Source organism: Chiloscyllium punctatum, chromosome 25 (assembly GCF_047496795.1).
Source record: "Chiloscyllium punctatum isolate Juve2018m chromosome 25, sChiPun1.3, whole genome shotgun sequence".
Lineage (NCBI taxonomy): Eukaryota > Metazoa > Chordata > Chondrichthyes > Orectolobiformes > Hemiscylliidae > Chiloscyllium > Chiloscyllium punctatum.
In genome coordinates, this window is record NC_092763.1 from 19359189 (window position 1) to 19385727 (window position 26539).

The 26539-nt window shown below is 41.5% G+C and overlaps 1 protein-coding gene across 3 annotated transcripts in view; it reads left to right on the forward strand.

The window, feature by feature from the left end:
* The window catches only part of LOC140495730 (connector enhancer of kinase suppressor of ras 2), a 577745-nt gene that overhangs the window by 20851 nt on the left and 530355 nt on the right, over positions 1–26539 (forward strand). Inside the window, exon 1 of one of the 3 annotated variants that reach the window (XM_072594775.1) lies at positions 3715–3747. The exons of the other annotated variants lie outside the window; for them this stretch is intronic. Within the exon in view, the coding sequence (XP_072450876.1) occupies positions 3738–3747 (10 nt within the window). The 5' untranslated portion in view covers positions 3715–3737. Of the gene's footprint in view, positions 1–3714; positions 3748–26539 lie in introns of those variants that run through there. 3 annotated transcript variants of the gene reach the window in all.

Consider the following 26539-nt stretch of genomic DNA (forward strand, 5'->3'; position numbering starts at 1 on the left):
CTATCCAAATGTCTTTGAAATGTTGCAATTGTACCCATATCCACCACTACCTCAGGAAGTGCATTCCACATGTGAACCACCCTCTGTGTAAACAATTTGCCCCTCATGTCTTTTTAAAAACTCTCTCCTTTCACCTTAAAAATATGACCCCCTCATCTTGCAATTCCCCCATCTTAAGGAAAAGACAACTACCATTAACTCTATCTCTACCCTTCATTATTTTGTAAATTTCTATAAGGTCACCCCTCAACCTCCTGTGCTCCAGCGAAAAAAGTCCCAGCCCATCCAGCCTTTCTTTATAATTCAAACCTTTCATACTCAGCAACATCCTGGTAAATTTCTTCTGAACCCTCTCCAGCTTAAAAATATCAACATAAAAAATGGTAACCCCAATTGGGGCTAATTGTATCTACTCCATATTTAATGAACACTTTTGAAAAATATGAATACATCTATTCTAATCAGGATGAACTTTACATTCTCTTTTCCTGTTGGTTTGGTGCCTGGAATAAAGGCTAATTTCCCAATTCTTCACCCAAAACTATCTGACGTGATCAGATTGGGTGGACCTTAAACCCAACTCCAGCATCTACTGTTTCAAAACCATAATGGAGTGGTACAGTGGCTCAGTGGTTGGCACTGCTGCCTCACAGCACCAGGGACCCAGGTTTGATTCCAGTGAGGAGTTTGCACATTCTCCCTGTGTCTGTGTGGGTTTCGTCCAGAGATGGTCATGCTAAATTGCTCATAGTGTTAGGTGCATTACTTAAATGTTGCTAGCATGCATGGGTATTCTCCTTTGACACATGTATTTCCATGTAAATGATTTTGATTAATAATATACTGGCATACAATATTATGCAGTGCCTATTTGTATTCTAAGCTGTTCCCAGCATATTATTGATCAAAATCAGCAGCCATTGTGTTCTATACTATTTAATTTAGAAAAACAGTTTCCATGATGCCTGCCCAGAGGCACTTGTGTTGAAATGTCCCTATTGTGTCACTGTACATCATCAACCAGTAAAGATAATGAGCTCTTTTTGCCATGTTTAGATTTAGATTAGATTTCGAAAGTTTAGATTACTTACAGTTTAGAAACAGGCCCTTCGGCCCAACAAGTCCACACCGACCCGCCGAAGCGCAACCCACCCATACCCCTACATTTACCCCTTCAATGTGTGTGATGTAAGGAGGCAAACTCAAATGATGGCTTCTTACAGGAATTATTACATCAGTACATTTAATCATAAGGTTAGATGATGGTGAGTTTGATAGCTTTCATTCTGAGGATGATGAATAAACAGATGTACAGATAACTTCGACATTGGCAGTAGTTAGCTAGATTGCAAGTCCATCAATTACATGCATGCGTCTTTGTTCAGTGTCACTCATTTAGGTTGGAGTGGCATATGGAAGGGTCCTGATTGGCTAGGAACCAGTTAGAAGTTTGAAGTAGCTATGTCCGTCATTCAGCCAAAGACTTCACTTTTATTCTATTGTGCATTTGGCCATATTTTAGGAAGGAAAATGTGACAGTTTAGTTTGAGCAAAATACACATGCCTTGAGTTGTCAATTTAATTTATTTTTAAATTTAGATTTAGTCAGATGAATGTTTAAGGAAGTGAAGAGGTTCTCATGCTGTCTTGGTTGACCTTACACTGTATGTACAGAGCTATGCTACTTTAGCTTATTTTTAATGTCAGGAGGTTGCAACAGGAAACACCAATTTTCTTAAAAGTTTAAAACAAAAGGCTTTAGAAATAAATTTATGAAGTCCACAGGAGTTCAATGATGGACTCAGTTAATATCTATTTCCATAATAGGTAGTATTACATTGTGAAGTTAGACAGGTATGATATGACTTCGTGGGGCAGGTATTCACTATACTTTCTTTTTAATACATTTACAAGTAATTTTGAAGCCAACTTCTAAATTTTGCTTCACTTCTGCCTTGTAGCTGTGTTCATTTTCAATATTGTTATAAAGGCAGAAAGAAAATTATTCTTTACTGTCAAAAATTAAACTGTGCCATGGGTGAAAAGATATATTTATGTACTGCTTCCTAATTCCTTTTTCACATCTCAAATGCCTAAGCCTCATGTAAGTAGTTATTTTTATTTTCAGATTGACATATGTAACTATAGTTTGTGAAGGAGGACAGAAATGATAGTGAAATTGAATACTTCATTGTGTGGTTGATCACATTGTTTATTGAAGCCTGTAAACTGACTAAGTGAATGGACAATGCTGTGATGATTTTGGTCTTAGTCTTAGCTACAGACATAATTTAGTTTTACAGTGACCCAACACAATATATTGGATGTTGCACACCGGGATGTAACTTAACTAGAATGAGTAATCATATATGCTGGAGAACCACCCACTGCCAGGGAATGGTTTTGGTAGAGTGCTGCCATGAAATGTCCTGTCTATATTGGATCTAAGAGAATGTTTGGTTGGCAGTGGTACAGGATGAACCATTCTTAAAAAGAGACACAGTTTGTTAGGTAATAGGTACAAGATGTATTAGCTAACTAGACAAAATTACAAAGGAGTCAGCCATAACATATCTGACCCCAAAGAGATTTCAGGCTAATTTCCCAATTCTTCACCCAAAACTATCTGACGTGATCAGATTGGGTGGACCTTAAACCCAACTCCAGCATCTACTGTTTCAAAACCATAATGGAGTGGTACAGTGGCTCAGTGGTTGGCACTGCTGCCTCACAGCACCAGGGACCCAGGTTTGATTCCAGTGAGGAGTTTGCACATTCTCCCTGTGTCTGTGTGGGTTTCGTCCAGAGATGGTCATGCTAAATTGCTCATAGTGTTAGGTGCATTACTCAGGGGTAGATATAGGGTAAGGGAATGGGTCTGGATGGGTTACTCTTTGGAGGATCAATGTGGACCCCAATACCCCTCCAAGTCTTTAACTTCAGGCAAAAATTCTTTTAGAGTACATTCTCTTCATACTTGGAAGATTGGTAGAAGTTCAGCTTGAAGAATGTGTCCTTGATTCAGATTGTGACTTTGAATGGTCCGTGAATCATTCCTGTGCTGAAGAATCTCTTGTCTTGTGGATGTCTTTTGCAGGGGATGTTGTTCCTCTCAACAACAAGTTGGTCCATTATCTGTAGGACCCCTGGTCTCCTGTACTCCCTTCTCAGAAGAATTCTTCAATGCTAACTCAGGTACTTGCCCCACGCCAACATCTCAGAGACATTTAATCTCATGAAATCCATCACGGAAGAAGTTCTGTTGAAACAAGTTCTTTCTTCCTTTACATTATTCTGGAATTTTTATCTCAGGCTATTTCTACTTTTTGACTGTGAATGAATCTGGATGTTCTTCTGGATTCCATTGAGTCCCATGCAACGTAACTCCATTTTTCTTCAAGTAAATCTTTATTCTCATTCTGCTAATGCATCTATGTTGAAGCATGTAAGGTCTTGAACTTGTTGAGAAGACTGGAAGTCTTTATTTACCTTCTGTGGATGTCTTCCAAGTGAACTAGACATTTTCCCATTTTCATTCATGCTACTGGAGTATTGCTGTTTATTTAGCATTCTCCAGGTCATTTGTATTCAAAATTTTGTCTTTGGAAGCCAAATAAGTAAAGTGAACAACTTGAATTTGTGTCCTTTTATCATCAGATGTCAAATTCAAATTTGTTCTAATAATTTGTTTTGCAGGTAGTTTTGGTGTCTGAACTACTTCAGTTAATGATTCCTGAATGATCTCAAGTGAGTTGCACTGCTCATTCTTGTGAACAATATTTGCTTCTGCTGGCAACTTTGATGATTTCTGTCATCTGAATATTCATGGTGATGATAGGGATGGAAAAGATTTTTGCCCCATTCCTTTACAGTCATACATTTCCTTCCCGTTGACCATTTGAATCTCTTCTCTTATGCCAATATTGGTCATTTCAATAGATTATTTCTGGATTCCACTGTTAGTCTAAGAAGCTCAATTAAATCTTTTCCTGTTTGCCCATTGACTGATGAGATGACAACAGTTTGTTCCTGAACCAGTTATTCTCTGACTGGTTTCTCTCAGAACAGACTTGGTTTAACTTGGTTTTGCTTATTATTTTGCTCTCTTTTGGAACTAGTTGGACATTTTCTGCTACCTCAAAGATGTTGATATCAAGCAAGGCAATTTAATTGATGCATTCAAGTGTTCATTGAATGATTATTCGGTTAAAAAAATACAGTAGTCCCCCCCCCCCCCCCCCCCCCCCCCCCCCCCGTACCCATGGGAGTTGTGTTTCAGGATCTACTGTGGAAGACTGAAACTGCAACAGGATAAGAGCAAACCCAATGGTTTCACTGGAAAATGTACCTTCCCGGCTGCCTCCTGGTCAATTCTTCTGGAACGTTACCTTTTATATGTTCTGGACATGATAACCAGTGGGTAAGTGAAACTATGGAAAATGGGGGTATGGGGGATATGGGGGTCGTGCTGTACTGTGCAAAGGCATGGGGAGAAAGCTGGAGATTGGCACTAAGTACTCATTTAACACAATGCACTGAATGGATTCCCTCTGTGCAATAGCACTTCTGTGATTCTGGGAGGCACTTGGCTTGTTGCTGGTCTGAAACTGTTCCTGCTTTTACATACTTTCTAGAATTGACCAGATGTTTTACAGATGTCGTTTAGTAAAGCAAGCATCGGTACAGCAAGAGTGAAGTTCCAGACTCTGTTTCATTGATTAATTAGGTGACTGAGTAAATATGCAATGAGAATAGGTGGTACTGGAGGTGGAATGAGCTGTGTGATTGAGCAGTCAATAATCCCTATGCACATAGAAAAGTTGTGCCACATTTTATTTCACCAACAGATTTCAATTTGGATTGACTTTGGTAGCAGAGGATAGTTGCCTAAGTGTCAAAATTGAAACTTAAGAGTTCTTTTTCAGGCAACTACTTGTAAATTTGAATTACTATTGAGAAGAATGGTTGAAAACAATTGTTGGGATACAGTTTCCCACTGATGTTCTGTGAAGCCGAACCTTATACAGCATAGTACAGTACAGCACAGGAATAGGCCCTTTGGCCAATGTTGTGCCAAACATGAACCAAACTAAACTAATCCCTTTCATCTGCCCTTGGCCCATATCCCTCCATTCCTTGCATATTCATATGCTTAACTAAAAGCCCCTTAAATGTCCACATCGTAATTGTCTCCATCACCACCACCCATGGCAGCACATTCCAGCCACCTATCACACTCTCTGTGTAAAAAAAAAACTTGCCCCTCACATCTCCTTGTGAACTTTCTCCCTCTCACCTTAATTACATGCCATTCTGTGGAATAGAAAAATGAAATGGCGATTTGGACAGGGATATTTCCTTACCGAAGAAAAGACAAGGTAAAACATTGCACTGTTGTTTCCTTCTCAAGCAGAATTGTATGTAAAGCATTCTCAGAGTTGAAGCCTGAAGAATTGGACACTGAAGATCAGTTTACATAATCTATTGAAGTTTATGGACAAAATCTTTTTAAAAATCGTAAAATGCATGTAAGGCATTGTCAGACTTTAGTAATTTAGAAAGTTGGATGGTTATGCCATAGCATGGAATTTAAAAGATTACATTCAATCTTGACAAAATTCTACTTGGAGATTCCAAAATTCAGTATTTGCTTTCAATTGTTGAATTGGGCTAACATCTCAAATGCGTATAGTGTTAACAGAAATTAGATTATCAAAAGAAGCAGACTTTTGGAGCAAATCTCTGGGAAAACATTTTTTGGCTGAAATGGTTTATTCAGCAGTAACACATTGAATGGATGGTTCAATGATAGTGGCAATGCAAGACTCTCTGGATGTGCTAAATGAAATAAGGTTTTTGAGATCAGTTCATGATACGGAGGGTTTGAATGGAGAAGGCGGTGATACTGATCAAAGAGAGGAAATTGTACTAATTGCAAGAAGCGACAGCTCATTCACTTGCATGGTTTCAGAGAGTGGATGTGTATCCACAGGTTGTACAACAGGTTGTCATAAAAGTTTCTTAAGTTCTTTAAATAATAAGGACAAAATAAGGGTAAGGATTTTGAAAGTTCTATCGGTTACAAGTTTTGGAATGTCAGCATGCTGAAGTCACTGAAAAGACTGGTGATTTCCTATTGAATGAATAAACCTGTACCAGTACAAAAATAGTGTTAATTGAAGTAATTTTGCTATTGATAAGCTAGCAATGAAACTAGCAGAAATGAACTTTGACAAGGCAATTGTTTTTGGAAAGTCCTTCGAAGTGAACAGGCTCTTGGGAAAGCTTGTGGAATTGAGAAAGAAATTCTGCTCTGAGGATGGGGAGATCTTGTATTAGTAGGCCAGAATGAGATCAAAGGGCGAGTAGAAGATGTAGTTGAACAAGAACAAGGACTATAGAACAAACTGAGAATATCTCAAGAAGTAGAAGTTTTTAATGATTGTGAGATTTTAGCGGCTGCTATTAAAGTGCTAGTGAGGTCACATCTAGAATACTGTGAGCAATTTTTGTCCCCTTATTGAACAAATGACATAATTTCATTGGAGGCAGTTCAGAGAAGGTTCACTAGGATGATCCCTGAAATGGAGGGGATTGTCTAATGAGCAAAGACTAATTTGGTTGGGACTCTACTCATTGGACTTTAGAAGAATGGGAGGTGATCTCTTTGAAACATATAAGATTCTTAAAGGGCTTAGAGGGTGAGGACTGCAGATGCTGGAGGTCAGAATTGACAAGTGTGGCACTGGAAAAGCACAGCAGGTCAGACAGCATCCGAAGAGCAGGAGAATCAACCTTTCAGGCAAAAGCCCTTAATCAGGAATGAGGCTTGTGAGCCGAGGGGTTGGATAGATAAATGGGAGGGGTGAGGGGGTTGGGGCTGGGGGAAAGGTGGCTGAAAGTGCATTAGGGTTTTAGATGGAGGTGGGGGTAATGGTGATAGGTCGGATAGGAGGGTGGAGCAGATAGGTGGGAAGCAAGGTGGACAGGTGGAAAAGGTCATGATTTTAGATGGAGTTGGGAGTAATTTGTGTATATTTAAGGCTGAGATAGATACTTCCTTCATCAGCAGGGGAATAAAGGGTTATGGGAAAAAGCAAGAAGGACATGAGGACTGTTGGATCAGTCATGATCCCATTGTATGGTCGAGGATACATGACAGGCCAAACAACCTACTCCTATCCCTATTTCTTATGGCTTTATGGTCTGAAGTGTTTGAGTAAATATAAATGGGGAACACACAGATGTGTTATGCTTGGGTGTTGTTGGAGAAAGGGCATGTAGTATCCACCAATACCCTCAATGCTTTTAGAGGGAGGTGGGCACCGCAAAGGGCTAGAGTGCTTTATCTCCCCTTCCAACACTTTTGGTTCACCTCCTCCTTTTCTCGCCTTTGGTGGTCCCTCCCTCACCTTTGGTGGTCTACATTGTTCTTAACTGGCTTTGCATGGAAATCAATCAAGCAGAAAACATGGATGTTTACTGGTGGTAGTTAAGAGATGGGAAAATACCACAGGTAGTTTGGTGATGGGGAGAAACAAACATTCTGTTGTATGTAAGAGCACTTCTGGGTCTCATAAAAAAAAACCTATAAAGGGAGAACAGGTACGATGATGGGGTGGGATGAGCTGTGACTGATGAGTTGGTAAGCTCTGTCCATAAGGAGAAGATAACTTGAGTTCAATCTTAGCAGACCTAGATCCAAATTGAAAAGGCATTGTTTGTGCCAGTGAGGCTTTTTTGTTCCACATTGCTGACATTGACTCTTTAGTGTCTGCTGTTTGCCTAGTTTTTGTGTTGTCTTGCCTTGTGTACCTTTAAGGTGTTTGTCCCTTATAAAGTGGACAGATTATTTCATTCTTGTCTGGCATTTGTCTGTCAGTCTTCCTGATTTCTGCATCCAGTCCAATTTGAGTTGACTTCTCCAAGGTCAAAATGTCGTTTGCATTGTAACATATCTGATGATGATGTATCAATAATGCCAAAAGCAATTCTATTTCTTGTGATTTCTGATTTGAAAGGCCCATGGTCACAGTTGTCCACTGATTTTATGGAGATCATTAAATTATCCATGGATTTCCGTGGATGATGAACTCTTCTGTTTTATATATATTCTTTCAATAAGCTTTATTTGTTCTAAGATTAAAGTAATTATGAAAATCTTGAATAACGTCTTCAAAGATAATGTGCCTTCTTATCTCTTGATTCATAATGTAATTTGCTTTAGGCCCTATTCCATACAATTGAGAATTTGTTTGCTCAGCATAAAATTAAGTATTTAATTTTGAAGAAAGTCTGTGTGTTAAATCTGTTTTATTTAAGATGTCCAAACTTGTCTTCTGTTTAACCCATGAAATAAAAATGGTGGTTTCCCACTTCCTGTTGGCAAAATTGAGATTTTCCCTCCTTCTGCAGCCACAATGGAAACTTCCTGCATCTCTGTGACAATTTGGGCACTATCGTAACTTTCATATCCTAATATACAATATGTATCTTTTTCCTTATTTCTTTTAAAAATAAATAAACTTCTGCCGCTGCAGTCTAAAGAAATTCTCCTGTCAAATCTATATTTTAACTTATAAATCTCCCAATCCTATCAGTCTTAATGCTTCTATCTTCTTTTGTCAGACTCTGTCTGCTAAATCTTCTAAATTGCACATTGTTGTCTTAAGTCTGTTCAAATCTTGGTATTAATTATTTTAGTGGCCATTGACTTCACCACTTTAGTGTTCCCTCATGATGGCAACATCGCTCACTGAGAATGGTAAGTGTTCCCTTTTTATTTCTGTTCATACTGGGTTGCTCCTATGCCACTTGTTTCACGTTATCTTTCCCCTTGCCCAAAGGGATTTTGAACTTTACTCTTGAAATTCAAATAGTTACTTCCCAGCTGAAGCACAAACTGGGACTACCCCATACAGATATTTCTTCTCTGTAGCAACTGTCAAGTGTGGCTCCTTTTTTAAAAAACTATCTTACAAGCCCATAGGGCTTCTTGTGCACCTCTTGCGAGTTTTGTGGTGAGGATTTTCGCTTGGACTGCTGCTCTGACTGTGCTGTTTCTTCCATGTATTCTGCTAACTGCTTGTCTGTTGACGTTCTTACTGCTGCTGACTATTTGCTTGTCTTGAGTGTTCTTAAAATCAGTCATGCTTTTAAAAGTAAATACTCAACAAAAGATCATAGGAGCAGAAGTAGGCTATTCAGCCCACTTTGCCAATCAGTGAGATCAGATTCCCTACAGTGTGGAAACAGGCCCTTTGGCCTAACCAGTCCACACCGACCCTCTGAAGTGTAACCCACCCAGACCCAATTCCCTCTGACCAATACACTTAACACTACGGGCAATTTAGCATGGTCAATTCACCTGACCTGCACATCTTTGGACTGTGGGAGGAAACCAGAGCACCCAATGCAGACATGGGGAGAATGTGCAAACTTTTCACAGACAGTCGCCTGAGGCTGGAATTAAACCTGGGACCATGGTGCTGTAAGGCAGCAGTGCTAGCTACTGAGCCACCATGCCACCCCATGGCTAATGTGATAATCTTTGACCATTTTCTCCTGCCTTTTCCTTAACCCTTGAGTCCTTTACTGATTAAAAATTCATCTATCTCAGCCTTGGATATATTTAACGACAGTATCCACAGCCTCTGTGGTAGAGTTCCACAGATTCGCTAACCTCCTGAGAGAAAGACATTTTTTCTTATCACTGTGTTAAATGTGTGACCCCTTATTCTGAGATTATGCTCTCTGGCCCTAGACTCTCCCAGAGGAGGGAATCTATATTTCCATATCTAAAATGTCAAGTCCCCTGTCATTCTTCTCAATTCCAATGAGACTACTCAACCTTTCCTCATTAAACAGCTCTCACTTGTCTTATGAATTTCCTTTGTGCTGGGTTGAATTAGTTTTTCTGCACAGTTGTTATCTTGAGGTATTAAGTAACAATCCTTCTGCTGCATAACATCATGAAGCCAATTGTTACCAGCTAATGGTCGGGGTAGTGTGCTGCTACCACTCCTCCTTTATCATAGAGTGTCTAAGGACCTGTTGGCATAACAGTGGTAGAGGATACACCTCTAGTCCTTAAAAGAGGGCACACTTGTTTAAACAGGAAGATGCAGTTTATTACACGGATAGCAATAGGGTACACATTCTATCAGCTACTTGGACATGTACCAGGAGCCAAGGATGTCACTTTTCACCACGTCATGATCTCTAGTTTGCCTTTTAATTCTCTACCTGAGATAATTTAACATCTTATTGGGAGAAGCTTAATACAGTCTCCAACATTTATCTCTTTTAGAACCATCTTGTACAACAACAGTAGGCAGCATATTTTTGGGCTGTACAGTTTAAAATGAAGGAGAACATTTGTATCATGTTTTTCATGACCACCAGATAGTTCCAAGTACAGCCAAGGAAGTACATTTTAAGTATAGCCACTGTTGCAATGTGGGAAACACAGTGCCCAATATGTATACAACAAATTCCTACAAACAGCAATATGATACTGTCCAGGCAATCTGTTTTTGTGATGTTGAGAGACAAACATTGGCCAGGACTCCAAATGTAACTTCTCTGCTCTTGTTGTAAACAGTGCAACAGGTTCTTTTCCAGGCAAGCTGGCAGATTCAGCACTAGTTTAACAATTTTCAAATAAACAACAGCAGCTCTGACAGTGTGCCACCTCCACAGTACTAGGCGGCCATGCCAGCACAGACTTTGGAGATGGAAGTGCTTAAACCTCGGAGATGGAAGTGAACTCAACAACCTTCTGCCTCAGACCCAAGAATGCTCCTGACTAGCCACGACTGTCCTTTATAGGGATGATGAGAGACAGAATTTGCACACAGAAGCAAGCAGGGTATTTAAAAGTGAGCAGATTGCTAATGCAGGTTCTGGAAATCTGAAATAAAGTCAGTAATGCTGGAAACACACAGCACGTCTGGCAACATCACTGGAGAGAGAATCAAATTTAATGGAACAGATCTATCACCCTCAAAACCCCTGCCCTCCTTATGGCACCTTTTTCTTTCTCTCTCTCTCTCTCTGCTCTCACTCTCTCTTCTCTCAATCTCTCTGTCTCTTCTCTTCTGGTACAATTGCAACATTTAAGAGGCTTTTGGATGGGTATATGAATAGGAAGGACTTGGAGGGATAGGGGCTGGGTGCTGGCAGGTGGGACTAGATTGGGTTGGGATATCTAGTCGGCGTGGATGGGTTGGACCGAAGGGTCTGTTTCCGTGCTGTACATCTCTATGACTCTATGTTCTCTCCTTTCTCTCTCATCTCTCTCTCTCTTCTTTTTCCTCTCTCTCTTTTCTCTCTCACACACACTAACCAAGCCTGCAGACCATCAGTGCAGATGTCTTTTAATCTCGTGGACATAGATTAGGTGACTGCAAGCATTACCCTCAGCTTCTAGTTGCCTGTCATTTGAATTCACCACCTTGCTCTCAAGCTGACATTTCTTTCTTCAGCCTGCTGCAGTGTTCCAACAAAGCCCATAGTCTTCAAGAACAGGGGCCTCATCATTCCATCAGGCAGTTCCAAAGCTTCTGGACTTTACATTCAGTTCAACATTTTAAGTTTGGGCTGAGAAGTGGCAAATTACATTGGCATCATACAACTGCAAGACAATGACCATCTCCAACATGACAGAATGTAACCACCTTCCCATTCATTCAATGAATAGCTCATCATTAACGCCCAGAGGGATACCATTGACTAGAAGTTGAACTGGACCAGCTAAAGAAATACTGTGGCTACAAAAGCAGGACAGAGGCTGGGAATTCTATGCCTGGTAACTCTCCTCTTGACTCCTCAAAGCCTGCCCACCATTATTAAGGAGCATAAAGGAATTCTGTCCACTTGCCTAAATAAACAGAAGTGATACAAGAACATTTTGTAGCCATCCAGGACAAAGCAGCCCACTTAACGGCTACCACATCCAAAAACATTTAGTCCTTCCAGCACTGATGCTCGATAGCAGTATTGTGTACTAACTACAAGATGCACTGCAAAATTTTACCAAGGTTCCTTAGACAACATCTTTCAAACCCATCACAACTATCACCATGAAGGACAGCGGCAACAAATACTTGGGAACACTACTACCAGCATGTTCCTGTCCCAGCTACTCACCATCCTGACTTGGAAATATATCGCTCTCCCTTCATTGTTGCTGGGTTGAAACCCTGAAACTCCCTCCTTAACAGCATTGTGGGCGTACCCTAAAGCAAATGGACTGCAACAATTCAAGAAGCAGCTCACAATTACCTTCTCAAGGGTGACTAGAGATGGGCACCAAATACTGGGCGAGCTGGTAACACCCATAACCAGTGAATGCGTGCAGGTTCAACAGACTCAAAGACCGACACCATCCAGTCCATAACAGCCTTTTAATTTGCGCCATATCCAGCACCTTAAACGTTCACTCCTTTCATCATCTGTACACAGTGGCAGCAATGTTTCCCTTGGCCAGTGACTCCTGAATGATGAGTCTCAGAATTAGGGGGAGACCATATAGGACTGAGATAAGAAGGAATATCTTCACTTAGAGAATGGTGAATCTTTAGAATTCTCCACTCCAGACAGTGTGGGGATTTAGTCACTAAGTATGTTCAATATTATGATATTACTGAACCAAGGAGCATGGGGACAAAGGGAAAATGGATTTAAACATAAAGATCAGCCATTGTCAGTTTGAATGGTGGAGCAGAGAATGTTGCCTCTTTTGATGGTACATTCCAAATGTGTAACTTCTGCCATTGAGGATGGTAAAGGTCAGCTGACACACTGAAACACCAGCATCTGCAGTTGCCCTCCAAAGTCACATTTCTTCCTCATTTCTTTTGCCTCATTTCTTCCCTGTTGCTGAGTTGAAACTAGGGAGCTCTCTGCCTAACACCACTGTGGCTGTGCCTACTGTTCAAGAAGGTGGCTCACAACTACCTACTGAAGGGCACTTTAGGGATGGGCAATAAATCCTGGGCTTTTCGGTAATAGTTACATCCCAATGAAGGAAAGAAAAAAAAGAGAGACTGTAATCTTTGCCTCCATTTTTGTTTTCTTTTCTTCATACATTTTGATGTTTCTCTTGTCTTTCATTTGGCAGCTGTCTCACTTGAGGGACATATTTTCCTTTCTATGTTTTTCTTGCTCCATTAACACTCACTATTACCTTGGGTGACTAACTCTTCTGTCACTTAATGCCTCCTGTGTTCCACCCAGCACAAAACTTGCCTTTGGTTCTTTTTGCTACTTGTCACTTGCACAAATCAATTGCATTTCTAACTTTATCATTTCTCCTAAATAGTCCTCAACCTGAAATGTTAACTGTCGAGTATTTCCAGTATATATTGTCTATTTTGGCACAACTTAGTTGTTTAACCAATTAGAGCTGAATGGTACATTTAAACACCACAACACAATGGCAGTTGTACTGCCAAAACACAGTGATTGCGGTAGAAACACTGTAGTTTCAATTAAAACCTTAGCATTAAGTGCATCCCTGTCTCCAGATGTAATACTGGCAAAGGTAACAAAATACTGCTTGATGAAAAATTATAAGAGTTAGCCAATATTCTTAACTTTTAAGTAATAAAAACAAAGAAAAAAGCTGCAAATAATCAGCAGGTCAGGCAGCATCACTGGACAGAAAGCAAGTCCATGTTTCATCAGACCTGACTTAAAGTACTTACGTTTAATTAGACTGAGTAATTTTTATTTAGTTCCCAGGCAAGCACAAGAGTAGGTTTATGCCAGCATGACAAGCTGCAAGTCATTTTTTAACAATTGTTTTGTCGCTCATGAAACTGGCCAGAGACCACAGTCCAGGTTAGAGTCCCAGCTGCCCCAGCGATATGTTGGAAATGCCTGAACGGGTTAATTTAGAAATATGTACAAAAGGTAGGAATTGGCAAGTGAACATCAAGGGCAGAGAAATTCATGATCATCATTGATTCAGTATCACTATTGAAACTGTCAAGTGTCCATGTATTGTGAATATTGTTTGTTTCAGGGTCTTGTGATTTCTTTTTCTGTTAAGATGTTAGAATATGCAGCTTTACTCTTGTTAGGAGTGTCACACAGCACACACGCATGGAATAGTGGCAAGGATTGACTGGACGACAACCCTAACACCCCAATTCCATACTGCTAAGTTTCATTGCTCACCTGATTGTTCAGAATGCAAAATCTGAGGGAGATGTTATTCTCTTCCCTGCACAGTTGCAGCTGACAGCACAAAAAGATGCTCCATGCTGATTAAAACAAAACTAATTGTGGAAAATATCTTTCCTGTAAACGCACCACCTCACCAGCATGAGTGATGTTGAAATATACTTATGTTAGACTTCTGTCCTTACTTTCCAAACTGGTGAGGTATTTTGTCGTTATGAGTCACTTCAGTAGAACAGCAATGTGTTGTAACAATGGTATAAATTGGTTATTTATTCCATCTCTAATATGCCAATTCAGCACAAAATACTTCACTTGACTTGGAAATATATCGCTGTTCATTCAGTGTCATTGGATCAAAATCTTGAAATTCGCTCTCTAACAGCATTGTTGGTCACCGATGAGCAGTTCAAGAAAACTGCTCACCACCACCTCATCAAAGACAACTAGGAACAAGCAATAAATGCCGGCCAGTCAGCAATGCCCATTTCCCATGATGGAATTTTAAAATTAAACAACTACAAAGTGTCATTACCATTTGATACTCTTCAGATAGTATCAATACTCAGTATTATCATTACTATTTACATTCTGGTGATCAACCATTGGCTAGAAACTTAATTGGATCAGTCACTTAGGTTTTTGTGATTGTAAAAGCAGGACTTGGAATTCAGTGCTAATGGACTAAATCCAACTCCTTTCCTCCATCAATGAGCCACTAGTAAGAGTATGATGGGATACTCCCCACTTGCTTAGATAAGTCCAGCTCCAATGACACTCAAGAAGCTTGACACCATCGAAGGCAAAGCCCTCTTACAACATTTTGACTTGGAAATACGTTGCTGTCCCTTCATTGTCACAGGATCAAAACCCTGGAATACCCTTCATAACAGCACTGTGGCTTTGCCATGGACTTGTGGAAGATGGATCACCATCTTCTCAAAGGCAATAAGAAATTAGCAATCAATGCTATTCTTGTCCACATCCCACAAATTAATAAAATCAAATGCATGAGAAAGATCATTCTATTTCCTCAATACATTATTGAAAATATACTTCAGGTTTGCAACATCTTTAGAGAGAAAAACAGAGTTAATAGTTTCTATTCAGGAGTGCAAGTGGACAAATTTTAAATGATTAAAAAATCTCCCTGAATGTTTCAAGTCATCATCCTTTGGTTAGAACAGGACATCAACGTTCAACATTTACTTTGTCTTTCCCCTCTACAAATACTGCCTGATCTGCTGAGTATTCCCATCATGCTTTTTGATATTGTTCCAGAGTTCCAGCACTATTTTGGGTATGTAATTGTATTTTCACAGATGTATTTGTTGTGTCTGTTTAACATAAAACAAACTTCTAATTTCATGCTCACAAATTACTGAGCATAATTGATTTAGTGACAAGTAAGAATACAATGAACAAGAGGAAAGCTTCTTCAAATAACTATAATACGATGGCATCAGTCTGTGTCAGGCAGCTATAATTAGCTGGTGTAGAGTGAAAAAGTAGGGACTTAATTTGCTCCTTTTCAACATCACCCAGGAAACACCTTTTTTAAAAAATCAATGTCATTGAGCTCTGCTGTTTTATTCAGTAGCTTTGTCTTTTATTTGAATGCAATTCATTTCTCTCAGTAGTGCAAAACAGTAAAATCAGCCTTTGAGGAACTGAAAATTGAATTATTACAACAAATTTTATCATTTCCATTTTGTTCAGATCCATGCTGGCAAATTGGTTGGTCATCTGTGTGAGTTGTTAGTATTATTATTAGATTTCTTCCAGGCAAATACTTGAGCTACCTATTTTTCATATGGTGACAACCTTAGCTTCAGTTTGCTCACCATGTGTATTTGCTAAAGACACTGCTTTTGTATCTCATTGCCACAATCAGTCTGGGGATGTATTTGGCATCATGACAGTCACCCCTTTCAAGCAGAGCTTTGGAGACATTAGTCATTAATCTCACAGTTGCACCTTTTTTGATTTTAAATAATACTGTAGAGGCAGGCATGAGATCCTGAATCACTGGCCAGCTCTCAATAAGTTTCCGAGGCAGTGTAAAGCAACAAATGCTGGAGATCACAGCTCCTGTTGTCCTCCCGAATTTGTGGTGAATTATCTGCTGACTGCTGCTTTCAGCTCTGGTCAGATCTGTGCTGCTCTTGTCTCCACTTGTCTTGGTTCTTGTAACCTTCAGTGACTCTAGTGCTCTCAAGCTGACTTCCACCGTGTTACTCACAGGATTTGTTTGAGCCAGTAATGAGCAACAGCATGATGAGGAAACTTTCCACAACTATCAGCAACAAAATGTGGGCCCTAACCATCAGGTACCTCTGTGAAGTGAGTCTCTGAAGAAGCCTATCGGTACCTTGTAGATATTTTAAAACAGATTTTTGATGCAACACTGCAGGCAACTTATTATAACTGCATCGATTTCACACCAAAGAAACTGGCCTTACTGTCTAATGGAGCTGTGACAAAATTTATGATCTACACCAGTTTCCTCCCACCCTACTGCACTTAACCCTCTCAGTATGCCTTTATTGTTTTTCTTCTCTATTCACTTATGTTCTTTTCCTGTACTAGCCCTTATCTCTGCTAATCACTTTAATTTCTCCATGTGATTGCAAGTTTCACATTGTAACATCTCTAAGTGTAAATATTCCTTCTGAACTCTTTATTGATTTTAAAATAACTTTTTTTTTTACTTATGGCCCTTGGTTTGGACTCCTGCACGAAAATATATTTTTAGATTAGATTCCCTATCGTATGGAAATAGGCGTTTTGGCCCAATAAATCCACACCAACCCTCCAACGGGGAACCCACCCAGACCCAAACCCCTGTCCTATATTTGCCCCTGACTAATGCAACAAACACTACGGGCAATTTAGCATGACCAATTCACCAGGCCTGTACATCTTTGGATTATGGGAGGAAACCAGAGCACCGGAGGAAACCCAGGCAGACACAGGGAGAATGTGCAAGCTCCACACAGTCACCCGAGGTGGGAATTGTACCCGGGTCTCTGGCACTGTGAGGCAGCAGTGCTAATCACTGAGCCACCGTGCTGCCACACTGCACATCTGTCAGATCCCTTCATAATATGAAAGATGTTGACACTAATTTAATAACTCTTAATTCCCATTGGACTATTTTTGTCATGGCTTCCCATCATGCTTTGTGTATCTGCCTATAATTTTACAGTCTATTCCTGATTATTGGATTTTATTTTTAAGAGATTTATTTTGGATATCTGGTCAGCATGGATGAGTTGGACCGAAGGATCTGTTTCCGTGCTGTATATCTCCATGGCTCTATAACTGATTAGAAAGTAAAATCATCTAACAAGCAACACAATTAAAACTACAAAGTGAGATCCAAGATGGCAGTGACCCAGCAGGTCTGGGTCTGCAGAGCTCTGCCCAAGATTCAGGCAGAGTGGGGTGCCCACCCTCGCTTCATCTGTTAAATTATTTAAAATAGTTTTTGCCCAGCACCCTTAGCCATTTTGCATCAAACTTTAACAGTTTGGTGCTTTTTTAAAAATGACTAAGGGCAAAGGCTCCCATAGTTCGCAAAAGACGGCTGCAGAAGCATGACCAAGAGATTGAGAAACTTGGTGTGTTGGAGGGGTGGAGCACCAGGTTGCGGCCTTGGAGACTGCTTCTGAGTCATCTGTGGGTCAGGTTTGGACCGCCGAGTCTGGACCTGGAGGAACTTATCAGATCGTTGGAAAAATAGTCGGTTTCTGGGCCTTCCCGAATTTCCTGGAGCAATGGCTCCCACAGCTGTTGAAACTGGAGTTGGAGCTAGGTTGGGTGTAGGTTGAGCGGGCCCACCAGGTCGCTGTATGCAGGCCCAGATTGGACCAGTGCCCCCTCCCATTCCTAGTCTGACCGCAACATTATTGGGAAAAGCAAATGCTGCTGGAGGCCTCCAGAGTCTTGGGGAAGAATCCCCATGCCATGATGTACAAGGGCTCCAAGACAATGTTGTTTCAGGACTTTTCTCCGGCTGTGGTAAGCAAGAGGAGGGCATTTGACAAGGTGAAGAAGTTTCTTGAGAGACTCAAATATTCAATATTCCATGTGATATCGGTCAAGGGGGGATCTGTATATAACTTTGGATCACCGGGAAAAGTAAAAGAATTCCTGGACGCTCTCAAATAGATTGCAAGACTTGAACTGTATGGACAACGACTTTAGTTTGCTGGCCATTTATCTTTCCTTCTTTTCTCCATCTTCCCTTTGTGGGGGAGGGGGGTGTGGGTGTTGGGGGTGGGGTGGTGTGGGGGGCTAGTTCCTTATTCTTTCTTTGGTCTCTGATATATAGCTCACGTGATTTATTTGATTACTGGGGGGATGTCTCTGAGTGGGTTGTTTTTCCTTATTTAGTTACTTAATACTTGCTGGGATTGTAATTTTGTAATCAAATATTTTTATCTTATGCTGTTTTGTTAAGTATATCTAGTTAATAGTGTAGGGGGGTGGGTGGGTTGCCCACTTTTAACTTCTGTTTTATAAGATAATGGAATTTACTTATTTTAGTTTGTAATGCCTGGGCTGAGGGCAGGGCCTAGCTGGGAGAGGTTATGGCGGGGTTATTGGAAGGTAATAGTGCCCCCTGTGAACAAGGGGGAGAATCTCCCTCTAAATATACTTTCTGTTATTTTTATTTAGGAGTAGTTCTTAGTTGTTTTGATTTAACTGTTTTAAATAGTTTTTTTTAATATATGAATTGTTTTTGGTCTGTATTCAATGTCTGTTGGGTGGGGTTCTTCCTCCTGGGGGGTCTCGGTCTTGCCTGGATGATCACGGCTAGCCATTTGTTTAGGTGGTGCACCTGGAATGTCAAGGGAAGACACTCGCCAATCAAAAGGAAAAAGATATTAACAAGTCTTAAAAAAGAAGGGGTTGACATAGCTCTCTTACAGGAGACACATTTACTTGATAAGGAGCACTCGAAGCTGCAACAGGGTGGGTTTGGCCAGGTGTTTTTTTTCATCTTTCAGTTCAAAAGGTAGGAGAGTAGCCATTCTTATTTGGAAGAATCTTCCTTTCTAAATGCTAAGCCAGATAAAAGATAAGTCTGGATGGTATATATTGATTAAAGCCCTAATAAATGGAGAGGTATATGGGATTTTGAATCTTTATTGCCCCCCGGCACACCCTTTTAAATTTGTAATGGAAGCGTTCTCTAAGGTGATGGCTCTCGGAATCCGCCATACAATTATAGGGGGAGATTTTAATTGTATCATTGACCCAGAGATGGACAGGATACCTAGGAGCTCTGCGGGCATATCTTTAAGATCTAGGCAGCTGGCAGATCTGAATAGGGAGTTGGGGCTGGTAGATGTGTGGAGGTGTCTCCATCCCAAGGGTAGAGACTTTACTTTCTATCCTAACCCACACAAGTGCCATACCAGAATCAATATGTTTTTTGTCCTCTCAACCCTTTTGAACTTGACATTGTACTGTAAAATAGGCAATATAACTATTTCTGACCATGCCGCAGTATATATGGAGGTTAAGACTAGTGATGATGGGCTATGTCCCCAACATTGGCATATGGACCCTTTTTTAATTGAAGGATAGCAGGTTCATAAAATATTTTTTACATGAATTTAAAACCTTCTGGGATATCAATTCAGGTACGGCCAGTAACCCTTCGATGATGTGGGAGACCACAAAGGCATGTGCGTGAGGCCTGGTCATCTCATATTCTGCGACCCGGAAAAGACAAAAGGGAGAGCAATAGTGTCTGCTTATGGCTCACCTAAAGGCAGCTGAGATAGCGTATGTTGATAGGCCCTCCATTACTAAACTACAGCGGATCACAGCCCTTAGGGCAACCTTAAATACCGCACTTACTCAAACAGCAAAGACGGAGATACTATTTGCAAAGCAGAGGCTATTTGAATATGGTGATAAGCCTGGCAGGTATCTAGCGTACCTTGCCAGAAAGAAAAAGGCTCCCCAAGCGATTATATCTATTAGAGAGAGTAGTGTTACCCTGACTTATAATCGTAAAAAGACCAATGCAGCCTTTAGGCAGTACTATTTTGAATTGTATAAGTCGCAGGTCTGTGAGGACAGAACGAGGAAGCTGGAGTCTTTCTTTAAAACTCTGGCCCTGCCGGGCCTGACCTCGGAGCAGGTGTCGGTTCTTGAATGCCCCCTTGACAACCCAGGAAGTACAGGAAGTGGTGAGGCAGCTTCAGAGTGGCAATGCGCCTGGACCAGACGGATTCCAGGCTGAGTTTTATAAAGAATTTATAGAGGAACTGGCTGGGCCACTTATAAATATGTATAACGATTCATACAGTCAGGGCTGCCTCCGACCTTTGCCGAGAGAAGCAAATATTTCTCTCTCAGTCTTAAGAAGGGAAAGACCCCAGAAGACTGCTCCTTATACAGACCCATAACCTTGTTAAATGTGGACTTTAAAATTCTCTCAAAAATGTTAGCATTAAAACTGGAGAGGGTCTTATCATTCATTATAAAAGAGGACCAGACGGGGTTTATAAAGGGTTGCAGTTCAACTAATAACATTAGAAGAGTCTTAAATATGGTACAAGCCTACCAGCAGGGAGCAATATCGGGTTACGTTGTCTCCCTTGATGCAGAGAAGGCATTCAATCAGGTAGAATGGCCATATCTTTTTTATATGCTGGAACGGTTTGGCGTTGGAGAGGTCTTTGCTAAATGGGTCTCAGTATTATATAATGATCCCAAAGCAGCGGTGATCACCAACAGCTTAAGTTAGAATGGCTTTAGCATCAGCAGATACTGGATTAGTGGTGCTGGAAGAGCACAGCAGTTCAGGCAGCATCCAACGAGCAGCGAAATCGACGTTTCGGGCAAAAGCCCTTCATCAGGGCTTTTGCCCGAAACGTCGATTTCGCTGCTCGTTGGATGCTGCCTGAACTGCTGTCCTCTTCCACCACCACTAATCCAGTATTTGCTTTCCAGCATCTGCAGTTATTGTTTTTACCTTAGCATCAGCAGAGGCTATCGTCAGGGATGTGCTCTCTCTCCATTATTATTTACGCTAGTGATTGAGCCGCTGGCAGAAGCTATATGAACTGACCCTAACATAATGGCTCCGGAGGTTGAATTGGGCAAACACAAAATTACTCTCTATGCGGGTGATGTCTTCCTTTTCTCAAGTGATCCTCTGACATCTGTGCCCCGCCTAATTCAAGCAGGTTTTAAGCACTGCTTCCATGGTTCCCAAGTTTTGGAATATGGCATTTAAACTGGGTTTACACATTAAACAGATTTGGACAGTAACCGCCTTCAGAATTCTCATCTCTTTCCCGATTGTTCCATATGCCTCACTCTCTGCACTGATTTCTTCTTGATCTATTCTGCTCTTCTCTCTCCTTTCGGCATCTCGCCCACTTCTAGTATTGACCTGCCATGTTCTACAAAATAATTCCGTTTTTTGGTGCACCATATTCATAAGGACGTCAAGGGGGATATATTCCATGACTAACCTGTACCAGTTTGAGAGTCTTGGGGGACTTTTGAACACCCAATTCACTAAAATATTTTTCCTCGCACAAAAGGAAAGGATAGTGAATAATTTTCTCCCGTATACATCCAAAGAGGGGAAATTTGGGGAGCCCAAGAATAGGGATACTGGGTCCAATCCAATCTCCATACCCAAAATCTTTGTCAAGACATTCACTACTCTGTCCCAATACCTACGGATCTTATGGCATGTCCACAGACAATGCGTGAGAGTGCCAACTTCGATTTTGCATTTAGGACACATTGGAAATGCTCCTGCCTTGAAGTTTGCAAGTCGTTCAGGTGCCTTGTGAACCCTGTGAACTACCTTCAATTGAACAGACTGAGTTCTGTTACAAATAGAGATCTCCCTGGCATGTTCCCAGACGTGGTTGGATCAGTTCGGTTGGGACACGTTACAATGAACTCTACAATTCCCTATACAGGACGGACTCTCTTCTAACATTCCCAAACATTCTAACATTCCCCTCCCATTGTCTGCAAGGCATCAGGGCCCCTTCACGAGCAGTGCATGCTGCAGAAATCCTTCCCCAGAGCCACCAAACCCCTTCCTCCCTTTCCAAAGATCTTCCTCGTCAGTATGAATCCAAAATGCTTCTGGACAGTGGAGGCTCATTCCTCGATCCGGAAAGTTGCACCAGGTGCATTGAGATTGTTTGCCGTTCAATTTACCATTCCAGACCCAGGAGTGCTCTGGAGTGTTGCTGTATTTGTAAACCTCCTCCATCTGCTGCTGACAACTCCACAACATCCGTCTGCCCTCTCAACATGGGGGTGTCATTATCTCTGCTACTTCCTGCATCTAGGATTGAAGATTCTAACCCGCAATACATCCCCAGTCAGCAGATTGATATTGGTTTAAGCCTTTTGTTAAAAAAAATTCTTGAATTTTCACTTCAGTTAATTTTTAAAAATTAAATCAAATACCTCTATTTGTTAATGAAAAGACCTAATTTCTGAGCTATATGCAGGATAATCTATATATAATTCATAAAAACACCTTCCTTTTAAATTCCGACTCTCTCACGACCAGGGAAGGAGTGGGACAAGGAAGGAATCAGTTCACCCCACTAAATAGGTTGTAAGAACCCTCATTTACAGATCTCACAAAAAAATACCAAAGAGTCCACTTTCATCCTCAAAGTCTGAAGGGGGCTCCAGCGAGATGTGTGGCAGAATTTGGCATCAAGTCTATCAAGGCTCATCTCAACATAATGATTATCTTGCCCCATCTTTTATACTCTTCACAAGCTGCATAATGAGATTCTCACTAAGCATTGGTGAATTGCCAATTGTTAAATGCCTTGTTAATACTACAACTCACCTCATTAAAACTCAGCCTTCCACCTTATCAAACCAACTCGATGTCAGGCAAGCTCAATATGGAAACCAAAGCGGATTCAACTTAACGCTTGCTCTGTATTATCTCCAAGCTGCCCTCGGCTGAACCGCAGCCCAGGTCACAATTCCCAGGCACCCTTCCTCCACAGGCATTGTCATCTGGCAGCTACCAACCCATCACCATCATCCTGGCACAGCTCCAAAGCACTGGCAGCGTGCGCTCTGGAAGCACAGCCTTGCCTTGCAGGTGCACCAGCAACTAGCATTGACAATCTGGAGTGGAGACACTTCACACACAGGGATAGGCACCCAACTTTCAGACTGGGCCATCTCAGGGATGCCGGTGTAGCACCTTCCAGCAAGCTTACAACATCCCTGCCTTGCCAATTAGCACATCACAAAACAGGTATCTTGCTTTGCTACTCAGCAGTCCTCAGTCTGGAGGTGTGCATCTTATTATATGACAGTGTGCTACATCAATCTACACCTGCACCAAGGGTTAGGGCTAACATGGTTAGGGGGATGTAGAGATGCCAGTCAGCGGTCTGGGCATGTCTTGTCCAGAGGTATTTGATCTGTTGGTCAGATTTGTGGATCAGGACCTATCCATTGGGACCATGCACACAGTTCGAGTGGGGAGAGGACAAATGCAGCTGTTGCTGTAGGTTAGTCTTCCGAGGTGTGGGCTGCAGATTCTGGGCAATAGCGCAGAACAGTTGTGAAGGGCAGGATACAGCAGGATATGCAAGGGGATATCCAGTAAAACCTGGCTGGCAGGTGGGTAATGTGGGAAGTGGGACCATCTATGGTTAGAAGCAAACTCAGCAATCACTGTAGACACTCAGCCGAGACGTTGCAGGCAATATGAGAGTGGCTGGGCATGGGCCTTGGTGGAAGGTGGGTTCAAATGCAGAGAAAGAGTGAGTGTCAGATATCCAGAGAAAAGAGTGTGGCTCCCACCTGGTGGAATGGAGAAGGTCAATGACCTTCTTTCTATATGACTGACCTTTCCACACCCTGGAAAAGGCAAAGACCCAGGTGGCAATCTCAGACTATGTTAGAATCATAAAATCCCTACAATGCAGAAAGAGGCCATTCAGCCCATTGAGTATGCAACGGGTGTTGGCAAAGTGTGGTGGCACAGCCTGTTCTGCTGGTCCTTCAAGGAGACAATACCTTGTCCAAGGGCAACCTAGTTCACTAGGATGCCCAGATCCCTGTCAGAAAGGTAAGGTGCCACTTTCCTCTTCTCCATGCAGATTCCATCCTTGATTGAGCAAAGCATCTTCAGAAATGCCAGTGTTCATTCAGGTACTCAATGGGCTTTTAAGAATGGTACAGAACCAAAGATACCAGTGTTTTGGTGGATATTGCCGAGTGGCGCGTTGTTGTGGAAATGGTGCGTGGCGTGTTGGGGCAGGTATTGGACATGAAAGATGCCGAGGGGGTGGGGTGGGGGGTCTTGGTAAGTTATTAATGAGGCATGTTTAGAAAGGTAGAGTCAGCTTGCTAGACCTTGCAGTGAATAAAATATTCAAAAAGCTCAACACAACTTGGACTGAGTCGCAAGGACATAGGATTCAGTCCTGAGCCTTCCATTTAATGAAAGCAGATCTCCCTCACCAAGGACCATGAACATTGTGTCACATCGTGGATTAAGAGGCACTATTTTCTCCACTGTTTTACAGCCAGAATCGACTTCTTCAACTAACAAAAGAAGAGCTTCAGATGATCTCATCTGCCCTTGCCGAGGTTCTGAGCTGTAATCCCATCATCTCTCACAGATGGAAGAATTCCAACCACTTAAACAGTAGCAAATCCCCCAGTTCAACATAGACAATGCTGCAGCAGATACTCTGTTGCTAGGATATTAAAACGCTTGCTTCTAGTATTTGGTGCCCTGTAATGCAGTGTTTGCTTTCTTTGACTGTCCTTTGTCAACTCGGCTCAATGTGAAACAGCAGCAAATCAGAAATGAACAGACAGCAATGTATAAATCGAAAGCAAGGAAAATGGGTCAAACAAACATTGAGAAACTATCAAGGATTAGTAAAACCAAGCAATTCTCAAAGAACAGTGAGAAGAAACTTCAATTCACAACTGATTTGTTCATCAGACTGATGTGTACATGACTAGAAATAAGGTCCACACAAAAAATTGCAAATGTATTTTGCAACAGCATGATTAAAGTTGTCTGTGAGCATTCACTTTGCATGTTTGAGTGGACTTATTAAAGTATTTGCAAGAAGGTTTCAACTTCTCTCTCAAACATGCATTTGAAATAGATATTTTGACTGCTACCTGTCAAAAGATCTCTGTGCTTCTCTCCCAACTTGCTCGTGCTTTGGGTCCTGACTCCACCCTCTGCCCATTCCTGTCAAACAAGAAGGCTTCCTTATACCAATACCCAGCCACAATATTAGCTAGACTTGACCATCACCGTTGCTCATGGGGTTACATCTCTATTACTCTATCTGCTCCCTAAAATTCCTAGACACTGAGATCTTGCCCTTTCCTCCATTTCAGAGAATTCCTATATTCCTGTCTGGAATATGCTCTCCATCATTTCCAGATGATGTTCACAGTGTCCTTGTCCTGACAGATCTCAGTACTTTCTGCCTAATGCCCCTGCACCCTTTCCTCTAACATTTCAATAATAACCTGAAGTTTATAGATACACATTCTACAAATTGTATACCTTCTGATGCTGCAGCTCAAATTTGCAGAAGTTAACAAGAGAAAATAGGGAAATAGATGGTGACATCTTGCAAAATGTCCAGATTACAGAGGAGGAAGTGCTGGATGTCTTGAAACGGTTAAAGGTGGATAAATCCCCAGGACCTGATCAGGTGTACCTGAGAACTCTGTGGGAAGCTAGAGAAGTGATTGCTGGGCCTCTTGCTGAGATATTTGTATCATCGATAGTCACAGGTTGAGGTACCGGAAGACTGGAAGTTGGCAAACGTGGTGCCACTGTTTAAGAAGGGCGGTAAAGACAAGTCAGGGAACTATAGACCGGTGAGCCTGACCTTGGTGATGGGCAAGTTGTTGGAGGGAATCCTGAGGGACAAGATGTACATGTATTTGGAAAGGCAAGGACTGATTCGGGATAGTCAACATGGCTTTGTGCATGGGAAATCATGTCTCACAAACTTGATTGAGTTTTTTGAAGAAGTAACAAAGAAGATTGATGAGGGCAGAGCAGTAGGTGTGATCTATATGGACTTAAGTAAGGTGTTCGACAAGGTTTCCCATGGGAGACTGATTAGCAAGGTTAGACCTCATGGAGTACAGGGAGAACTAGCCATTTGGATACAGAACTGGCTCAAAGGTAGAAGACAGAGGGTGGTGGTGGAGGGTTGTTTTTCAGACTGGAGGCCTGTGACCAGTGAGGATCGGTGCTGGACTCTTTATTTTTTGTCACTTACATAAATGATTTGGATGCGAGCATAAGAGGTACGGTTAGTAAGTT